At 38.7% G+C, this 22,022-nt stretch overlaps 1 protein-coding gene across 27 annotated transcripts in view; it reads right to left on the minus strand.

Annotated features, from left to right (window-relative positions):
* Positions 1 to 22,022, minus strand: part of dlg2 (discs, large homolog 2 (Drosophila)) — a 277,019-nt gene that overhangs the window by 81,399 nt on the left and 173,598 nt on the right. The window contains exon 1 of one of the 27 annotated variants that reach the window (XM_053515559.1): positions 3,028 to 3,221. The exons of the other annotated variants lie outside the window; for them this stretch is intronic. Within the exon in view, the coding sequence (XP_053371534.1) occupies positions 3,028 to 3,180 (153 nt within the window). The 5' untranslated portion in view covers positions 3,181 to 3,221. Of the gene's footprint in view, positions 1 to 3,027; positions 3,222 to 22,022 lie in introns of those variants that run through there. 27 annotated transcript variants of the gene reach the window in all.

The raw sequence follows: 22,022 nt of genomic DNA on the forward strand, positions 1-22,022 counted from the left end.
AATTAAAAAAACTCATAAAGCTCAGGTAAGTCGAAGCCTTGTATAATGTCTCCACGGGACCAGTAAGTGACACTTAACCACTGACAAGCCTTTGCCAAACTTTAACACTATGTCAAGACTGGAATGATTATCCCATGAGCTAAAACTTTAGAAAAGAGTGTGCGCAATGGACTGATGTAAATGTCAATTGAAGCCTCTTGAAAATCCTGTTTTTAAGTTCAACATATACATTATGGCTTCAAATTAGTTTTATGACTGCACCTTTAACACCTAGTTATGCATTCAGACCTGATTCGGAGGTGACACCGAAACTACAGTAGAAAGTCAGGAAATCCTACAGTTAAATCTGCCTAAGTAAGAAACACTACGAAGTACTTCACGGCCCTGATTGTGATAGGGGTTGGCTTGGAAGTGCAACAAATCCCTGAAGAGGTGTAAATTATCATCAAGATCCGTTGAACAAATTGTGGTAAGAATTCACAAGCACATGCATGTCAGAATCTTTAGTGTATTGGATCTAATCAACAGACTAGCTCACCTGATCTCTTCCATACGCTTTACTGGATACTATTTTTTCCCCCGATGCCACAAATACTATAAATAATGTAATACAAATCGGGGTAATTAATACTGATAAGTAATGTAGAAATCACATTTATATTTCAATCCTGTCCCCTGATAGAAGAGTTCCATCATGACAAAGTAATGAAAATAGCTTTGATATACATTTAATGGGTTCGTAAGACGATGCAGTGAACAGTATAGAGTAGGAGTGCAGGCTATTAAGGAGTGTGTGTATGTGTGTTTGGGTGCGGAGTGACTAAACCACAGCAGTGCTTAGGAAGACTTTAAATATACTGTTGTGGATAATTTCCCCAGAGTTTACAAGAGCAAGCAAATCAGGACAGAACTTTCTCTTGGAGACCTGCTTTAGTGTTTAGGATGGTTATTTCAGTGGAGCTGTTTTGTGTTTCGCAAAATTAGCAAACGCTCTTTATAGGGAATATTTTTTTCTTTTCTTCTTTTTCCACTTTTGCGAAAGGTGAAGGCAGTAATCGACAACAAACGTCATGAGAAAGCCCTGAGAGTGTAATGACTAATCATTACCAAAAATCACCTCTGTTTCTGCTTATGCTGCGATTTCTCACAAACAAAATGTCTGAGGTTGAACAGAATCAGCTAAACCAGAAATTGCCTGTAATAGCCTTATATTTGCGGCGAGTTTAGCTTAGATTATCCTAAATTGTTTAGAGTGAGGGAATCGAATGTCATTCCTGGAGATCCACTGCCTTGAAGTGGTTTGTTACAACACACCTGGCCCTGAAATTCAGAGCCGGTTTAACTGGATGAAGTGCTGAGGTTCGAATTGTGAGCAGGGTTGGGAAACCCAAAACATTCCTAGTCATATCCCAGTCTCAAAGTTGTGGATGAAAGATGTTGCTCTTGATTATGATCATATGGGTGTTATTAGCACGTTAGGCTCACTTTACCTGAATAAATATGTCTGAATAGTGATCAGCAAACCCGTGACACAGCCACATTGTGCCAAATCTCTGAATCAAATCCGTCCGATTACAACCAAAAAATCCCTAAAAGGAGATTAAAATAGGGATTTGGGGTTTTTAGATAATGACATTAATGGCATTTTTTGGGGAATTCAGGCACATTTTGCAGCTGCAGCTCTTGTTCTAGGTTAAAGCTCTTAATAATTTAGGCCAGAGAGATTCTATACATAGAGTCACCAACCTCAATAATACACAAGTACCTGCCCCATGTTACAACCCATCAGCAAGAGTCTGGTTAACTCCAATCTGATTACAGAATGGACAGGGTTTCTTTAGGTGTGCAGTCATCAGTCGGACATCACCTCCACGGCCACTTTTAACCCACAAAGCACCATCCTGGATCCACTAACCAGTTCCGCACATCCACTGTATATAAAACTCAGTCTGGATCAGTCTTGGTGTTTTTTTTAAACATCCTGTAGATGTAGAGCATGAAATGCAGGTTTAAATGGCTTTCATATTATCATACCGAAGACAGGTATCACAGTCAGTTACCTTTCGTCTACACAAAGTGCAATCGATGAAACACTGGCAGGAAATCCACCGTGGAAGCAAGAATGATGGAACTGAGCACGAGCATGAGAACGGTATGTTTGGGACAAGTATGCATTTCCATTGTAAGAGCCTAGAGGCAAGAGCACACTACAGAGAACTTACCCAAACACTGCTGTCGCAAATCAAACCAACAGATACACACACACACACACACTCACAATATACACTAGGATCACATTCAACCTTGATCTGGTTATTCACTTAACTCTTAAAGGGGCGGTTTATCTTTTTCTTTTACAGCCCTCTGTTGCCTACCATGTCGACTGCAAAGGCAGTGAAAATACTAACGAGTTTACCTTCTTACTTTGATATAATCTGTATTTTTCCTTGCTGATTGTTTTTTTTTTTTTAGGTAAAAGTAACAAAGCTGAGCTGCTGTCCTTAGTCTGAGGGCAGAGGTCAATCCGGGGACAGAAAATGTAGATCTATTGATGACAATTCTGTAAATCGTAATTATTTAGGCTTAAAGTGATGATATGACAAGCCCAGATGCACTTACAATTGCACCTTTAAAATTTACATGGCAACTGTTACTTCAGTATATTTAACAGAGATGTATGAGAGAGTTCTATGGTTTAGAGTGGACACTAGAATCTTATGCAAGTCACAAGAAAAACAATCAGACAGACAGACAGACAGACAGACAGGTGGCTTTAGATGGTTAGCTTTCAAAAGACATGTGTATCAGATCCTGTAAAAATGTGTAAACACAATCAGCACCACATTACACAACATACTGCTCTTTACAAGATGACCAGCCCAGTGCACACTTCTCTGGCTCTCAGACAACTCAGAGCCTTCCTCTCCCTCCTTTTATTTCCTCCCCCTCTCCTCTTTAGTCTAACCTACAGTACATCCATCCTCCAGTCTTCTCACACCCTTATCCCGAACACTCGTCTTTTTTTACCTGATACGGTTCGCGCCAACCATGCTGCGCACAGCTGCATTCGGACCACAGGTCGCAGCTACCCCCTTTGGTACGCAGCATCATGTTTCTGTTCGGGCTTCTCCACGAGCCATCAGAGCGTGACGGTGTGAGCCTGGCACGCTGCCGTGGCATGGTGGGAACAGCCGAGGCAGGCGACACCGGGTATCCGCATCCACAAGGATCCTCGCCCCCTCTGGCATGCATCTCCAGACAACAGCTCTGCTGCTCAGTTAAGTGGGCAGTCATTCTGTCCACACTCTGTTCCCCCCTCTCTTTTTCTGTCTGTCTCTTCCAGTTTCTGGAGTCGTTTGTATTCAGGAAGCAGCAGCAGCTGAGGACTCACAGCTGCAGCGAGTGTTTCTCCTCTGAGCTGTGCTTGCTCTCTCAGCGCTGAGCGAGAGTGCATGTGTGTGTGTGTGTGTGTGTGTGTGTGTGTGTGTGTGGGCCAGTGATCAGGAGAGAGAGTGAGAGAGAGAGTAAAAGGGGGAAACTCTGTCAGTAAGTCCTCTTTATACAGCTGGATAACCAAAGCATTCAATGCTTAGGATTGACATTTGTAAATTATCTAAAGTTATATGATATGTATAATATTTATTACACATACTGTATGAAAATACACACCAGTTGACTTTTTCTGCAATTTGTGCTGCATTGGTTTGGCTGTGAGATCAGACCAGGCAGGCTGAGCCTTGGGTGCTCGTGACCATGTGCCCAGAGTTTACTGGTATATAATTGATGATCAATGTTGTTCAGCTGACCTGTCAGTGGTCATAATGGTATGGCTGATTGGTATACAGTACCAGTCTTAAGTTTGGGCACACATTCTTTTTTTAATGGTTTTTCTATATTTTTATTGTTTTCAACCTTACTGAAGGCATTACAATTATGACAGAACAAATATAGTATTATGTAGTCAACAAAAATATGTTAAACAAGCCAGAATATGTTTTATATTTTCAATTCTTCAAAGTAGCCACCTTTTGCTTTGATGACAACTTTGCACACTCTTGGTGTTCTCTCAGTCAGCCTCATATTTATGGAATAATTTTCCAACAATCTTGAAGGAGTTCCCAGAGGGGTTGAGTACATGTTGGCTGCTTTTCCTCCTTCACTCTCCAATCCAACTCATCCCAAATCATTTCAATTGGATTTGGATTTGATGATTGTGGAGGCCAGGTTATCTGATGCAGCATTCTATTACTCTCCTTCTTGGATAAATAGCTCTAACATAACCTAGAGGTGTGTTTGGACTCATTGTCCTTTTGGAAAACAAATGGTGGTCCCACTAAAACCAAACTTGTGTTACTCTGATTTCATGTTTATTCATCCTGCAAATATCTTCGGCTTGTTTTTTCTTCCAAAAGTACAGTAATGTTTTCTTTGCTGCAATTCGACTAGGAAGATCTGACTCACGAAGACTTCTCTAAACAATGGATGTTGAAATATGTCAACTTGAACTTCGACAAGCATCTACAGTATGTGGGCCCTAATCGGAGATACTGTAACTTTTTAGTTTCTGAGGCTGTTAATTCTAATAAACGTATCCTCTGCAGCAGAGGTAGCTCTGTCTTTCTTTCCTGGGATGGTGAATGTTTGATGGTGTGGGTGATTGCATTTCAATGGATACATTCGAAATCCTCAGCAGGACTTAACATCCGCCCACAGTGCCAAAACTAGCACTAACTGGTTTGCTGACTATGATATTACTCGCCTCACCTGAACCCCATGGAGAATCTAGAGTAGAAGAAGATGAGGAATCACTGACCCAGCAATGCAGATGAGTTAACAAAAATAAAATGAGATATTTTTATGAGATATCAAAGCAACCTGGTCTTCAATAATGCCTCAGCAGTAACACAGGCTGATCACCTTCATGCCACAGTGATGCAGTAATTTGTGCTAAAGAAGTACCAACCAAGTATTGAGTACACAAGTTAACATAATTTTCAGAAGTTGGACGTTTATATATTGTAAATGCATTTTTGATTGATCTTACAAAATATAATTTTTTTTGACATATTAATTTTTTTTCTCACTCATTGCTTGTACCGCTTTATTCTGTATATAGAGTTGTGGGGGGCCACACGTCTATCCCTGGAGACCTAGGGCACAGGGCAGTACACCTGATGCCATTCCATCGCACACACTCACATACACACACTCATTTACTGTACACACTGCCGCAATTTGGGAGCACCAATTAAACACCTAATCTGCATGTTTTTGGAATGTGAAACCCACCAAGCAAGAGGAGAACATGCAAACTTCTCCCACACAGACCCACAGGAGCATGCAAAAAAACTGACCCCGGACCCTGGACGTGCCAGTTGACAGCGCTAACCACAAAAAAAAAACTTTTTCATGACATCCTCTATATACAGTACCAGTCAAAAGTCTGGACACAAGTTTGGATTTATTTTTCAAGAACAATACTGGAAACTATTAAATAACACACGTGGCATTAGGTAATTAGGAAACAACAACAACAACAACAATAACAACAACCAGTTTTTATGTTAAGACATGAAGGTCATATTTATTAAGTATATATAAAAAATAAGAAATAGCAGACACATCTCAATATCACCTGTTTAAAGGAGATTATGGAATACTTTGGATGCCTGCAGCATTGATCTACAAAGTAGAAAAAAAATTTAAATCATGGAAGACCGTGGAATTAGAAGATGTGTCCAAAGTTTTGAATGGTGGTGTAACTGATGCTAAACTGCTCATGTTAAGTCGTGGAGAAGTATTACAACATCCTTCTTCCGATACTGCTGGTCAGTTCTCCCAGAGCATTCCTCCACCTACTGGCTACACTGAGACACTGCACTCAAGTTACATTCATTTCTCAAGTCTCACTAGCCTCTAAACGCATAATAGCACATAATGTACACTTTCATTCTTTTTTAAAAATAAAATGAAGCTGAAAGAAAATGTGAATGAGCATGGACACATGGGCTGTGGGAGGGCCTATGACATAATAAAACTCCTACATACAGTATTAGCTCCTATCACATCCCACACAACACTCAGCTCTTTTATTAGCAAGCGCACCACAGTCACAGTTTATTTGTTTAAATTATTATTATTTCCTGTTAAATATAATCATAAAAAGTATTGCAAAATTTGGGATGGCATTAATCATTTCAGTTTTACTTTACTCTTAAAAACTCTTTCCACTGGTTTTGACCAAATTCTAACATCCTTTGCTTTTTCTAATTAGGTACAATCCAACCCAGCTATTCACCCTGAGGATAGCAAGCAAAAACACTGGGGTTTTGGACACTGTGTTAGTTTATGCTTTAAATGTTGCTTATGTATAAATGGTTAGTGTTTGTGGTCGCTACAGTATTTTCAGCATCAAGACCTGGAGAACACCTAATGATGGGTTAATGATGGGACAACACTTTTTATGAAAGTATAATAAGTTTAGCCTTTATTTCTCACATACACATAACTGTAGAGTGAAATTCTTTATTCTTTGCATATCCCAGCTTCTGGTTAGTACTGTAAGCTGGGGTCAGAGCGCAGGGTCAGCCATTAACAGGGCGGTTAAGAACCTTGTTTAAGGACCCAACAGTAACAACCTGGCAGTGCTGGGGCTCGAACTGCCAACCTTCTGATCAGTAACTCAGCCCCTTAACACACTGAGTCACGAAATTAAGCCACTGTAAATACAGGCTACTGCAGGCAACAGATAAAACAGATATTATGTATAAGATTGTACATATCCTCATAACACCCTCTCAGTATATAGTGTGCACAGTAGTTATGTCACGATTTGAAACACCTTTAAGACCTACCTTTTACAGTACCTATACGGGTTGTATAGTAATACAGTATGTCCTACTGGTTTATTGGTCATATGATCACTTGTACGTAACTACTGTATACAAATGCTATTTGACTTGCTGGACTGTTCTTCTACTACAGTACATCAGTATAAAATATTATACCTATATCGCTTCTCCTGATCAGGGTCACAGGAGGCCTAGAAGTAGTGGCCCAGGAGCGCAAGGCAGGGAACACCTTACTGTAGATAGGGGCCAATCCATATTAGGGCACACAAACACAAAGAAGCACACACATTCACACACTACAGGCAATTTCGAAATGCCAATTAGCCTAATGTGCAGGTCTGCAGATTATGGGAGGAAAATGGAATACCAAGAGGAAACCCACCAAGCATGTGGAGAACATGTAGACTCCACCCACCCACACACACACACACACACACACACAGGACATATCCAAAAATCCGTATCCAAAAGTTTTAAACACGACACAAATATTGTTTTGCCAGCATGATGCAGAGCCTTTGCCTGAAGGCAAAAGTGATAACTAAGTGGCTCGGGAACACATCGTTAAAATTTTGGGTCCATGGCCTGGAACGTCCCCAGACCTTAATCCCATAGGGAACTTGCGGTCAATCCTTAAGAGGTGGATGGAGAAACAAAAACCCACAAATTCTGACAAACTCCAAGCATTGAGTCAGGACGGGGCTCAGAAATTGATTGACAGCATGCCAAGGTGAATTGTGGAGGTTAAAAAAAGAAGGGTCAACACTGCAGATATTGACTATTTGCATAAACGTAATGTACAGTAATTGTCAATTAATGCCTTTGACACTTAGTACCCATTACTACTCCAGTAGACCATTTTATCTGGTAAAAAGATTTTTTTTAAATGTGTCATTCTCAAAACTTTTGGCCATGACTGTAGACTGATTGAGTTGATGGTTTTGATTTGTAATACCTCTTCCTATTAAATGGTGTATCTAAATACAAGACTTACACTGAATATCTTTTTCAACACCCTTTTGTACTTTTTGACTTTACAGCATGCAGTTGTAGAAGAGTAATGAATTTAATTACAGTACGTTATCGATTTTAGTGCCACCCAAAACAGAACAGATTCCCTTCTGAGTCTCGGATCCTCCTACCGTTTCTTGCTCATGCCATTTGAGAAAGTTTTATTTTTGCCTCCATCACTTCTGGTTTCCTAAATCTACATCCGGAGCAGTTTTGTGACCCCGTCTATAAACGCTGTACCAGATTGAAACGATTTGAATCGCTGTGATATTAGCTCCTAACCCACAGTGTTTACCATTTTAAGTTCAATCCCAGCACTGGCAAAAAAAAAAAAAAAAAAGCCACATTTGTAGAGCGACTGGATGCTGGAATTGATTTTTTTGTTTTTCTCTCAGCAGCAAATTACTTCGAATAAAAAACATCTGTCGAAACGCACAAACATAAATCGTGGCTACTGCTTTCAGTAAGTCACTTTCTAAAAGCATATCAGTGCGGAAGAATGCGAGCTAAGAGAAGTGTATCTAGGAATTAAAATCGCACTGACTTTTGCCTGTAGTGTTTAATAGCTTAATAAAAGTCTTCCATAACTAAATAAATGTGATGTACAGCTGTATTTACATGCAGCTGCAGATGTGATAGAGTGTGAGTTTTAGACAATTTTAAAAGTGTGTGTAAATGAGAGAAGGGGTGGGGATTAGCACATGATATGAGTTCCTATCCATGACTGAACTGTACTTTTCATTGGATGAACTCAATGTGTTTGTATAGCGGCCCATTTGTAAAAGTGCACACACACACACACACACACACACACACACACACACATTTTATGCACACAGCTGCCTGCTCTGGGTGTTGCCATGGCAATGGGAACAAGGAGTTGCAGAGCTGTTCTAATGGGAAACTAAGAGTTCTTGTTCTTCTTGTTCTGTATCTTTTTCTTGGGAGAAGGCCATTCAACAGAAGTATGACTGTTCACCAACATGCATCTCAGCTAACTCTTAGTTTGTGTGTGTGTGTGTGTGTGTGTGTGGGTGTGTGGGTGTGTGTGAGTTATGTCATCACAAAAGACATCACCAACTATAATTCAGACAACACAATTTTGACAATTTATTTTTTTGGCCCAATTCCACCACCAGTTGTCATATGACAGCTACACATCTGGGATGGAGAGTGTATGAGGACAACCACCTCCTGCTCTTGCTGCATCACTCAGCTCAGAAGAAAGCACTCAACGTATATATATATATTTCAGCACAAAGATGCCCATAATTGCCTTTATTCGATTATGCCACCCCTCCTGCCCAAAGCGCACGGGCAATTTCGCTCTCTTGGACTCCCGGCTACACACACGGTTATGAAATGTCAGGAACTTTTGGATGAAACCCACTGTATAAACCTGGCATGAAAACAAACATCACAACAATCTTTTAATCTCGGCAACACCTAAAGGAGTGCCATGTGTTATTTATGGGATGTGAATTAGAGTTTAAGTGTGTGTCATAACTCGGTGTCGATGCCCACTTGGACACACGCATGCACGCCAACCAACTGTGATGCCACATCATCAAGACGATGATCACGAGACAGCCGTGGAAATGTCACCAAATGTTCTGTTTTTTCACAATTCCATCCAGTATGGTGACATGAAAAATCCCTTTTGTTAAACTTATATAAATGATAGCAAATCAAATAACACTCACGTTTGTATGACACACACACTCACACTCAAATACACACTTCCTTGTACTTTCAAAATAGTTAATGTTCATACATATACAACTCAACTTAACTTGTAATTTTTCAATAAGCTACTCTCTCTTGCTTTCTCTCACTTTCTCCCTCTGTGTGTCTCTCTCTCTCTCTCACACACACACACACACACACACACACACACACACACACACACACACACACACACACACACACCGAACTACATTGTCTCACATATAACTTACATTTAAATCCAGCCAACCACTTGCTTGGTGCTTTACTAAAAACAGACAGACAGACAGACAGACAGACAGACAGACAGACAGACAGACAGATAGATAGATAGATAGATAGATAGATAGATAGATAGATAGATAGATAAACACACAGTCATACACACTTTGTTTTTTCTGATGTGGTGGTTATCGCTTTTCCGCTACATGTAGTGCAAGTACATTAGTTAATGAAGTATTTGCACTTTAAATGATATTATTTTATTGTATAGATTATATTGTATAGATGTGGTTAGCACTGTCGTCCTGCACCTTCAGGACCTGGGCTCGATTCCCAACCGTGTGCATGGAGTTTGCATGTTCTCCCTGTGTTTGGTGGGTTTTCTCTGAGTACTCCGGTTTCCTCCCACAGTCCAAAGACATGTAGATAAGGTTGATTGGTATTCCTATTGGTATTACCTGTAGTGTGTGAATGAGCCTGTGAGTGTGTGTGTGTGTGTGTGTGCCCTGTGATGGATTGGCACCCTGTCCAGGCACTCAATTTGAGGTATGTTTTTTTTTTTTTTTAGTAACCAGTTCAAGTTTAATAAAAAAATTTTACATTGAGGTGTGATGTTTATCTTGTTCGCATAAATTATTTCTAGTGTTGGGGGATGTTACTTTTTAAAGTAACTAATTCCATTACAAAATTACTGTCTTCAAAAAGTAATCAGTTACATTACAGTGTTACTTTCTGATAAAAGTAACTAGTTAGAGTACCTTTTCATTGCAGAAAATAAAAAAATCCTTAGTGATTCCTCATGCATGTTGTTTTAGTCAAGACTCTTATAATTATTTTACCATCATCACTCAGTGAAGTTTGGCCCATAATCTGTTAACTACTAATACCCTTATCTCACCTATGCGGTTACACGCGGTGGCCGTAAGTACGGTTCATCATGATTCACCGCGAGGTTTGGTGCTGTGATTAGGCTTCCATTTTTCCGGGCATCGGTTCTCGCGTATTCAAACCGCATAGGTGAGATGGGGGTGTAACAGCAGGAATAACAGAGGGGGGCGTGTTATCTGGGCGGGGCTTGTAGGACGATTTTCACACACATACACACACACACACACACACACACTAATGAATTAGGAATAACTGCTGTCTGGCTCACGGATTACATAAATTGTCTGAATAAGGGATTACATTTTTGAAAATATAACTAAATAACTTAGTTCTTAAATAGCGGACCTAACGCGTTAGATTACTCGTTACATCAAAAAAGTAATCCGAGTACTCTAACGTGTTACTTTGTATAACGCGTTACACCCAACACTGGTTATTTCTCTTGTGGGAACCAGTTATTTATAATGTGTGCACAAATTATTATCCTGTGGGAACAAATATTTATCTTGTGAGCATGAGTTAATACCTTTTTAAAATGAATCATTATTACCTCACCTTCTAACCACAAAGCAAATCATCTGTTTAAATAAAGCAATAAAGGCCCTTATGTTCTAAGTATACTGTACTGAGTATACTACAAATCAACAAAGCGTTCATGTAAATGTAATTCCTCCCCTGTGGTTTTCATACAAAGGTCTAGCCTGTGTTTAAACTTGCAGATAGTTATTTCTTCCCACAAGGTTATAGACACGAATTGTTAGAACTTCGTACTGTACAAATACATAAATTGCGAAATACCTAAAAAAAAAAAAAAAAAAAAAAACAGACTGTGTTACTACAGTTCACCACATGGTGGCACCTGCAGATCACCTTCAATCTGTCTCTTTGAGGATCACAAATCTGTCCAAAAGCAATCGTGACAGTGGTTTTCACAATCATACACTTCACACCAGGTCTGTGCTACTGAGAACAGAGTGTGTGCTATTGAGAGAAAATACGAGAAAATGACATTTCTGGTGGTTTCATCTGAAGTCCTGAACTTTTCAAAATAGTCGCTCTCAACTCGTTCAGAAGAAAGACAGACTGTAACCGAGCGGCTTTAGTGGCCTTTAAAAAGTACTGCTAGTGTCGTAGTGTGTGTGTGTGTGTGTGTGTGTGTGTGTGTGTTTTAGAACTGGATTATATTATACAGACAGATCTTGAAGGTTGTTTTAATGGACCTGAGACAAAGCATTATCAACTGATACTTAGAATTACAGTATGTTTACAGGGACAAAACACAGCATTGGAGCTGATTTTTTTTTTTGTTTAATAATTTATTTTATGTTATACATATAATACAAAATAAGCTACTTCTAAAGTATATGCAACATGGAAGGGACCAATCTTGCTTCCCTAAATTTAAAGTGGCTTACTCCAGCCATTTTAGAGAGATGATTTTATTACACATTATTCATATTTCTTTATGAGAATTATTCATATTTCTTTATTGATAATAAAATTGGTGACGACTTCTAGAAGCACATGACCTGTAAAATTGTTGCTTAAATTAAAAAGAGATTAAAAAAGGGGTGGGGGGAGGGTGGGGGCAGGGGGAATCTGCAGTGTCTGTAACCATGTCAAGTTCATGTTGCAATATTTTAAATATTTTCCATTTTGGAATAATATCTCTTTTCAGGTTCATGTCTTTTCATGGGAAATCTAAATTGGCCAATGACAATTAGGATCATTGAAAGATTCGAATTTAAAAAAGTTACGGACACTACATACTGTAAAAGTGCATGAAATTATATTTATTAAATGTAATTAAATTTTTCCGTAAATGTGTATGCATATTTACAAAAACAAACTCATGAATTGGGAGATAAGAAGCATTAAGTTTGATGAAAAATTGTGTTGTACAGTATAATCCTACCGGAAAATTGACTTTTTTTTCAAAACACAGTAGCCCCAATACCATGTTTTGGCTGAAAAAATTTGGTAGACGTTCTTATTTAGAGTGACTTACATAAGAACTTTGTGGTCTACAATAAATCATACCATCATGCCAGTACAAAGACGTCAATATAACTAAGAAATAAAAAAACTGAAAAAGAACCACAAAAAATGTAATCATATTCAGTATGCGATTCATCCTCGTCAAGGTCACAGTGGAATCTCAAGAATTCATTAATTTATATTTATTATTTTAAGTGCAAGGCGATGAGGGTTGTCTTCAGTCTTCGTTTGATGCCAGCCAGTGACTCAGCTCTGGTACAGACTGAAATAAAAAAAATTTAAAAACCCTGATGCGAATTTCTAGGCTAAAACAAGAATTATGTCATAGTAAAATACCAGCATTTCTGTCAGTAACGGTATATTGCTGCACTTTTCACAGTGTTATAAAGCAATTCTAATGTATGCATGCTTCCTAAGTACAATTCTGTATCAAATTTACAAGCACAGAAATAATCTCCCGAAGGCCTCCAAAGAGCCCGGGATAAGACACCGCCGTTGCTTTTCCGAAACTCTAATATACCGCTAATGTGTCTTATGAATGTTTCACGAGAAGACCGAATCGTTACAAAATCAAATCAGCTGCTTCTAGAAGTGTCTTAATGTTCTCCCCTGCCTGAGTGCCTTTCAGCATGAGCGTAGGTGAAGTTACATCAGTTCTGAGCTGAGATCCAGCATGCAATGCAGCTCCAAACTGTGTGCACAGGGCTGAACTCTGACCCACTGCTGATCCACTGCCCCGGCTGAGGTTCGCTTCTAAACCGTAGCTTAAATAATGCAGGGCGGGAAGCGAGGTTCCTGCAGGGTGAAGGTAATTAGATTACGCGAGTACACACGGAACGCTGCAGTGGGCTGAGACTCAACAGAGCTGTATGTTAAATGGGGAGATGATTATAATCTACTGTCATGAGGAGAAGAGCTGGAAGCCGTGCTGATGTAATGATGTTTGGTGTTTTGTCGGGAGAAAGACAGATAAAGAAGAAGATTTGCTATTACAAGTACATCCAGTAACTACTATTTGATTATCGCTAAAAGAAATGGTGTCAGCTCGTGCATGACTGTCGGCATGGTTCAGCAGTCAGAATTAAAGCCCAAGCATGGCTAATAAGGATGGGGTCGGATAATATGGTTTGTGTTACAATAGTCCATGGGATGACATTCACAACTAGCGGACATTTCTCTTTAGCCTGTCCATGTCCCTTTCAGGAAGGACCAAAACAGAAAACTCAATGGAATCCAATGAGGAACATGCACAGAGATGTTACCCTGAACTCATAATGTACTATTCTATGTACTGTATACAACATTTTGTTCTGACCAAGTAATCTGATTGGACCATAGGCATTCCATAAGAGTGGTGATACGAGCATTACAGTGTTGGGAGAGTTAACTACTCACTCACTCATTTCCTATACCGCTTTACCCTGTATTCTCAATTTGTATATATATACATGTATATATATTCTTTATTATTTATATTTATATCATGCTGCCTCACAGGTTTTATAACAAACTTTCAGTTGCGACATGAGTGAAAGTAGGCTGGTGCGTTCTGCAGTACTAGAAAGAGGAGAAAGCAGCTGTCTGCCAAAACCCACAATCCAAACCAGTCACAGAAACACTTTCAGCAAGAAAACACCTTTGATAACGTAATGTCGTCTTAAACAACACTTTATCTCTTTCGTAAATGCTTATAAGTTATTCCAAATCGCCTCTGAACTGTCCGTGTTGTTCTGTTCATGGCTAGCGCAAGCTACAAAGCTAACCAGCTTCCAACACAAGGCTGAATTACAAATCCCTTTATAACCCCTGATCAAGAGCACTACATATGTGGAACAATGGATTTTACACCCTACATAGTGCACTAGCTTTCCATTCCACGCTATTTGGGAATCAACCCCAGAACTCTGAATTTAGCTGATGTTTTAAAAAAGTATAAGTGGAGATATAAAAGTAAATCTCATAAAATCTCGTACCAGTAGAAACGTAAGATAACTCTTACCCCTGTTAATTACACTAAGTCTTAGTCTCCTGCGTCTCTGTGCCTATGACCGTCACAGACTTACTGATATTTAAGCACACCAGCTCTCGCCCTCATGTGTTATTCCATAAATGAACTTCTCCACCACAGCAGAGAAAAGTCTTGGCTTTCTTTTCTTAAAATGGTCCTCAAGTGAGCCAGTTTCATTATAGTGTTTGATAGTTTTTGTGATTGTATTTGAGATACTGTTCTTGCAATCTATTGCAATTTTCCAAATAGATGTTCCTGTTCCTAAAGTAATGATAGATTATGTTGCTCTTTACTTACTTACTCTCCAACTAAGGGCACAAGACAGGGTACACCATGTACGGGGTGACAATCTATTCACACGCTACGCCAACTTGCCTAATCTGCATGATTGCATGACTTTGGGAGGAAACCCACCAAGCACGGGGAGAACATTCCCACCCAAAGTGGGAATCAAACCCAGACCATGGAGGTGCAAGGCAACAGTGCTAACCACCAAGCCAATGGTTCTCTGGTTCTCTTTACATAATTAACCATGGGCTACAAATAAGGAAAAAAACAACAACATTGAATTAGAAGGTGTTTTCAAACCTTTGACTGGCATTTTACAAGAGGTTTATCACATAAAAATTACACGAAAAAGATGAACAGTTCCCATATCCTTATATTTATGCAAACGTTCGCGCTTGATGCAGTTCTTTATTGGCCATATAGCATTTCACACAAGCTTCAGTCAACACATAGGCAGAATATAACTCCACAGACCCTGATTATAGACTCCTGGCTTTACTCTTGTGGACGCTTCCTTCCATAAACCATGCTCAATAGCTAATGCCCTCTGCGCTTTGGGGAGCGAGCCAGACATCGTAAGCAACTCCAGAAATTATGAAAACGATTCAATAGTTCAATAAAAACCTTTCAAACCAAGCCAGCATACCACAGAGGGACAGAGACAGAGCAGGAGAGGCATTAGGTAATGACCATGGCACTGAAAATGCTGATCTCACGCCTTCGTTTTGGGAATGTTCAAGAGGTTAATCACACAGAATATTAGCAGAATCAAGAAGCTTAAGGACTACAGTGTAATAGCTTTAATATCATTTTTTTTCCCCACCACATTTATTCAGCTGTCCATGGTGTGGGTGTTTATGCACCCAGAGACTTTCTTTTCCATTAGCAGGTAAAATTGCAAAAGGTAAATGGAATTAAATAATATCAAACCTGAGTAAACACGGACATGTAGCAGCAAAAACACTGGCAAATGTGCTGAGAAAAACATTCTGTGGTATTACAAATGCATCGGTGTATGCAAAAAAATGCCCTGCGAATGCCTGATGAAATTCTATCAACCTCATGTATGAGATACCCAGAATTTATATTGAGTAATCCTATTCATTTATTGTTCATGTACCTGCACAATAAAAAGCTACAGTATGATGTCAGCAAACAACTAAGTAGGAAGATCACATTAAAGCAACAAATTGGTTCCTATTTACAATTTGAAGCTTTTAACTTCTTAGTTTGAAGTCTTTTCATTTTATCCTGACAGTAAATGTGTACTGTATCAAATCTTTTTAAAAAAGCTTGAAAGAAAGTAACAGAGCTTGTACTCTCGAGGTTTCTAGAGTGCGCATAAAGTAGTAGAGATGAGAAGAAAAATCATGTACCACGAATTTTTTTGTGTTGCAACTCATGTATTGCCACACTGACTCCAAACTTGATTGTTTTTTAAATAAATTGTTATTGGATATTTATTTGCATTTGACGCTGTAAAATGTTGCAGTTTCTCTATACAGTCGATACCAGTGGTTCAGTGTTCGCGGCTTTTCCCCTAGAACCTAATTAATAATAGTTGGCAGAAATCGCAACTATCTTTTTCATTTTTTTAAGGCTTTTTTCATGGCAATATATAATTTTTCATGCGTTTTTAACTCTAAACTATTAAGAGTAATATAATTTACAATTTTGTTACATAAATATTAACATAAATTCAGGTACATTTTCATATTAAATATAATACGATATACATTTTTTAGTACTGTAGGGAAAACACAAAGCAACCATAGAAGAAAACGCAGCTTGGTGAATTATTACTGTATTTACCCTAATTATACCAAAAGATAATGATGTTATATAAAACCAAATAAAAAAACGCTTGCATGAATTACAGTGTAGTGGGAGACACAGCAGTACAGTACTGTACAGTATACAGGTTTACCTTTACATTCTTTTTTAAGGGTAATATATTAAGCTAAGTTTGAAATATTAAATAAATTGAACAAAAAATTTAACACATTTTCCAAAAATCGCAGTTTTTCACAATTCACGATGCTCTAGAAATGTAACTCCTGCAAATTTAGGGGTTTTAAAAAACAAACTTAACATTAAATCTGCAATATTTATTAAATCGCAATATTTATTTACAGATCAAATTAGCACCTAGGTATCGTAATAATATAGTATCAGGTCGTCCCTGGTAATTTCCTTTCATATTAGATACTTCTAATATAAAGCTAATATGGTTATACTGCTATGATAATATGTTAAAAGTGCACACCAACATGCATTAGTAGTATCATGGTCTGCATATCCACTGGTCATTTGCTTGCATAATTGTAGAGATTTTGGATGCTAGCATTTTTAGAGGTTTGAGCCTAAGATTGTGATGTATCATATTCCATGGACTACCTACTTTAATATAATGCAGCACAACATACAGTACAGTACATCCTTTCACTCATAGTGCTGCAATATTATTTAACATTAACAGTATTATTATTCATCCTGGAAACTCATGCTAACCTGGGCGCCGCTCCCCTGATGTCGCTTAAGGAGCCTCTCCGTCAAAGTCTGCTTCCATTTGCAGATGACTGCCAGGGAGGGCCAGAAATCAGGAGTTTTGTTTCTCAGGAGGTCCACACTAAGGCGTTTATGTCGCAGCCACAGCCTGTGAGCTTCACTCTGAGCCAGGGGCAGGAGGGTGGGTGTACTACCCCGGTGAATCTTCTCCCTGCATGAGCCGTTATCTCCCAGCAAGTGGTTCATAATGTTACAAAAGAAGTCTTTATTTTACAAAAAAATATTATATATGTATACAAATAAAAATCCAGCACAAGGTCCTTAATGCACAGGCAAATCCAAAAGATGAAAAAATAAAGTTACATCCTGGTTCTAAAGGAAATGTGTCGTTAAAAAAGCCAACATCTTCAGATGACTTTTCCAGCTCAAATGAAAAAAAAAAGAAGAAAAAAAAAAGCTATGGAAAAAAAGCTAAAATCTGGGGTTTCTGACATGAGGTAGCCAGAGGAAACTTCTCCTAAAAGTGTAGAGTCAGTTTTTCTGTTTTCTAATGACTGGCTCTATGTGTGGGACGCCAGACTGGCTCGCTCGGCGCTGCGTGGCCTTTACCACAGGAGTTCAGCGATCAGGCTGGGATCAGGCGAGGCCGGATTAAACTCCACTATGGTTCTGCCAGGGTAAATAAAGAGTGTGCAGAGACACAGACTCAGTATACTGTATGCTTGGGGAAATGGGGTCAGATTGGAAAAGCTAAATCAGATTGGATTATAATGAAGAAGGCTCGGCATGTAAATCGTACTACAAGTAATTAGCGCCTCGGGAAACAGATTCTGTCCATGTTGTTTAGATTAGAAACAATCAATGGGCTGATGTACTGGACCATACAGAAACATGAAGCTTTTGAGTGTTTCTGTGTTTGTGTATCTTGGTTTGAATATGAGAGAGAGCAAAGGAGAGAGAGAGAGAGAGAGAGAGAGAGAGCAAAGGAGAGAGAAAGAGAGAGAGAGAGAGCGAAGGAGAGAGCTCAAAAAGGAGTAGCAACTTGAACCTTGCCAAAGAAGGAAAAGTGAAAAGGACACGTTTGTGAATAGCTCGGACTAAAATGATAACCCTGTGATTACAGTTTCAGTTTTCAAATCTGATTTACACCTCTGACCGCATCACAATACCCGAATAAAGCATATGAAGCCATGACAGGGCATGTGTTACAGTGATTTCATCCCACATACTGTAATAGTAACTCTTGTGCACAAAAATCGGTGACAAAAACACCCAGTGTTGGATAAATGACTGTATTAGGAACATGATTAGCCTGATAACAGTCCGCTTAAATTGATGCAACATACCAGGAAAAGGTTGTGGTATTACTATATGAACAGAACAATGGCTTTAGTGTTTAAAGCCTGACACGTCAATAATAATTGATCTCGTTATTATGATGTGATACCAACGCGGCTCTCGTTTCAGAACCAAAACAATCAGTATCCTAATTCATATGTATTAATACATATTATTATTATTATTGCTTTATTACAGAATTTAGCAGCAAAACCACCGCTAAGAAATGTGTTTCCCAATTCCCTTATGCATACATGGCTGAGCAGTTCTGTGTCACTTGTTTTGTGTTTCCATAATAGCCTCGGTGCCATAATTGATGTACTGCCGCTGCCAATTTTGATGTGATTGAGCAGGCTGGAAAACACAGACGAGGGCTCTGATTGGATGAAATCTGTCCTTTATTGTGTCCTATGGGATTATCCTGCCCCTGGTCAGACACAGATAAGACTTTATTTTTTTTCTATCTTCCTTTCTCTGTCCCCCTTTATCATCTTCACTTACTTACTCTTTCGCTCCCTGTGGGTGAGCAGAGACTAAGCATGACGAGGTGGAGAAGTCTGGTGACCTCGTGTCTGGCATACACAATGGGAGAGTAAGCAATGTTACATTGTTCCTTACATTTACACACACACACATACACACACAAGCATGGACCAACAAGCAGCTCATATCTATATACCGACCTCACAGCAGTGCCTCTTTTCCCATCAGCCCACTGACATTACCTCACTTCCACCGTCTGTGCACAGAGTGAGTCTTCATCTATTATAGACAAGCACAGATCCCACTGTGCACATGCACACACACACACACCCAATCAAAGAACCGCCCCCAGACCCCACCACTACCACCACTATCCCCCCCGCAGACACACACACAGGAGAAAAATATAGCAGTGCGCTAAATGAGATGATGTACAACACGCCACACGGGTGTACATGTTAATTACTGCATTAGTCAAATAATGCCGCTTGTGTAAAGGCATAACGATATTTGTGCCTGACAGACCACAACAATCTTCACAGGCTACAAAATTTGTCTGCATAATAAATCTCATTTATTTGCCCAGTCCGATGAACACCCATCAAGGAAGTGCTCGGCTTAAAAAAAAAGGGGGGAAAAAAAAACAGATCATCAAAAGATCTTTGAGCTTCACAAGAGACGTCGGAAATTAATCACGTTCTGCACGCTAACATTTACATAAGTACAAAAAAAAATTGATAAAAAAAAAAAGTAGGCATTTGTCGTTTACAGATGGACCGCTAATGAAACGCTGGCTTGAGACGTGGTGAGCATCAGCAGGTTCAGAACCAGAGCAGAAACAGGTGGAACTGAGCAGGTGCAAGAGGTTTATACTCAGCCGCCGCCCCCCTTTTAATCTCTCTGCCTATAAAATCCACTTAAAACCAAAAGGCTCTCCATCACACAGCTGCCGTTCCTTATGACCTTAAAACTGGGAATGGAAGCCGATGTAAACTAGCCGTCGATGTACGCCTTTGAACTAACTGACAAAGTAGACGAAGAACAGAAAGCACACAACTATTTTCAGAAACATTTTAAAATAACAAATATACAGTATAAACCACTAGGATGGAAAATTAAGCGTAATTCATGCTTGTAATCTGTTTCCTACTGATGTAAGACTGATCAAATGTAGATTTTTTTTTCCAAAAGAGGTTATAAAACAAACCTTATGAAATGTATAAAAATCATATATCTTTATAGTTTTTCCTTTTTCCACCATATGCTGTGTTGTTTATCCTTATATAATAAAAAGGTCTTAATTATTTATTGGATCTATATTTGTTTATCTTGGCTAGTTTCTATTGATGTATAAGAACTGTACAATAATCAGTTAATTGCTATTATTTGCAAGTATTTATTGCAAGAGGGTAATTGTTTGCATTTTTGTTGTTGACCCCAGGAAGGCAGGCAACCAGTGTGAAAATTTATAGGGACCTGATTATAAAATAAAGAACTAAAGAATAAAGGGTTTGATTAAATTATGATGTATATGATTTTAAGATCTCAGGTACTCACTACATTTTTCTTTAATTATACTTGCTGACTTTCAAAAAGCAATAAATAATTTTCATGTTTCATTAACGTTCATTAAAAAGTCCAAGCTTGTCCTGTGTTCAGTCATTTCTCATTTCTTTAAACCCCTAGTGTGCACTTAAAGTTTTTGCAACAGAATAGATTATTATCACACTTTACAATGACCAACTACAGACCAAATTAAAGCTGAAATAACCAACTGACAATATTGATAAATATTAAGCAACTAAACCATATAGTTTTGGGTGAATAATTAGGTCATTTATTTTATTATTGATTAGCTGGATTGGGTTATGTCACTTAATTTAGAATAAAATTCTTTTCATTTGATAGGAATACCAAAGCATGTTACAGTACAAGAGAGAACGACCTCTACAGTATAAAATCACTTTACATTACACAGCTGGCCTCATGCCATACCTTTTGCCACAACCGCATGTGGATAATATTTAAATGTTTAGTCATTCATTTTCAGGAATACGAGAAACAGAGAGAAGCATGAGATCCCTGATGGACCATGCTTATTAACTTAATTGGATTTCTGGCTGTAATGCATAGCCATGGATTTATTTTCTTCATGGTCAAAATGTTCCACTGCTGCTTTGTCCCAAATTCTGCTAGTTTGCATGAAAACTCATTTGTCAATGAGTCTTAAATGCTTCCTAATTTAAATAAACAACACTATTTATTAAAATCGAATAAAACTAAAATTTTTATATAGGCCTGTGTAGCATGTGTTTGCGTCCCCCTGTCACACATAATTGATGTTTGATGTTGCAGGATCACCCGCTGAGCCATGAGGCGACCGGCACACTTCCGGATCAGGTTGTGAGAGTGGGGATTTTAATCACCTGTTAGCAATAAGCACTAAAAAACATAAGGTTGATGCCAGATGCTGGGCTTTTAATTAGTCAAGGACTTTTTTTTTTCCATGAAGAACTACAGTAAAGATGTGTGTGATTAGTTTGCAATGAACATGTGACAAAACAAAAACAACAACAAGTTACTTAGTTAGTAACCTAGTAATCCAGTGTAAGGATTAATCCGATGCACTAATAAATGCTGTAAGTGCACAGTACTGTATGTTTTATAAAATGAGGTAAAGGATGACCAAACTTTGTGTGATC

This window comes from Clarias gariepinus, chromosome 17 (genome assembly GCF_024256425.1).
Source record: "Clarias gariepinus isolate MV-2021 ecotype Netherlands chromosome 17, CGAR_prim_01v2, whole genome shotgun sequence".
In the NCBI taxonomy this organism is placed as follows: Eukaryota; Metazoa; Chordata; class Actinopteri; order Siluriformes; family Clariidae; genus Clarias; species Clarias gariepinus.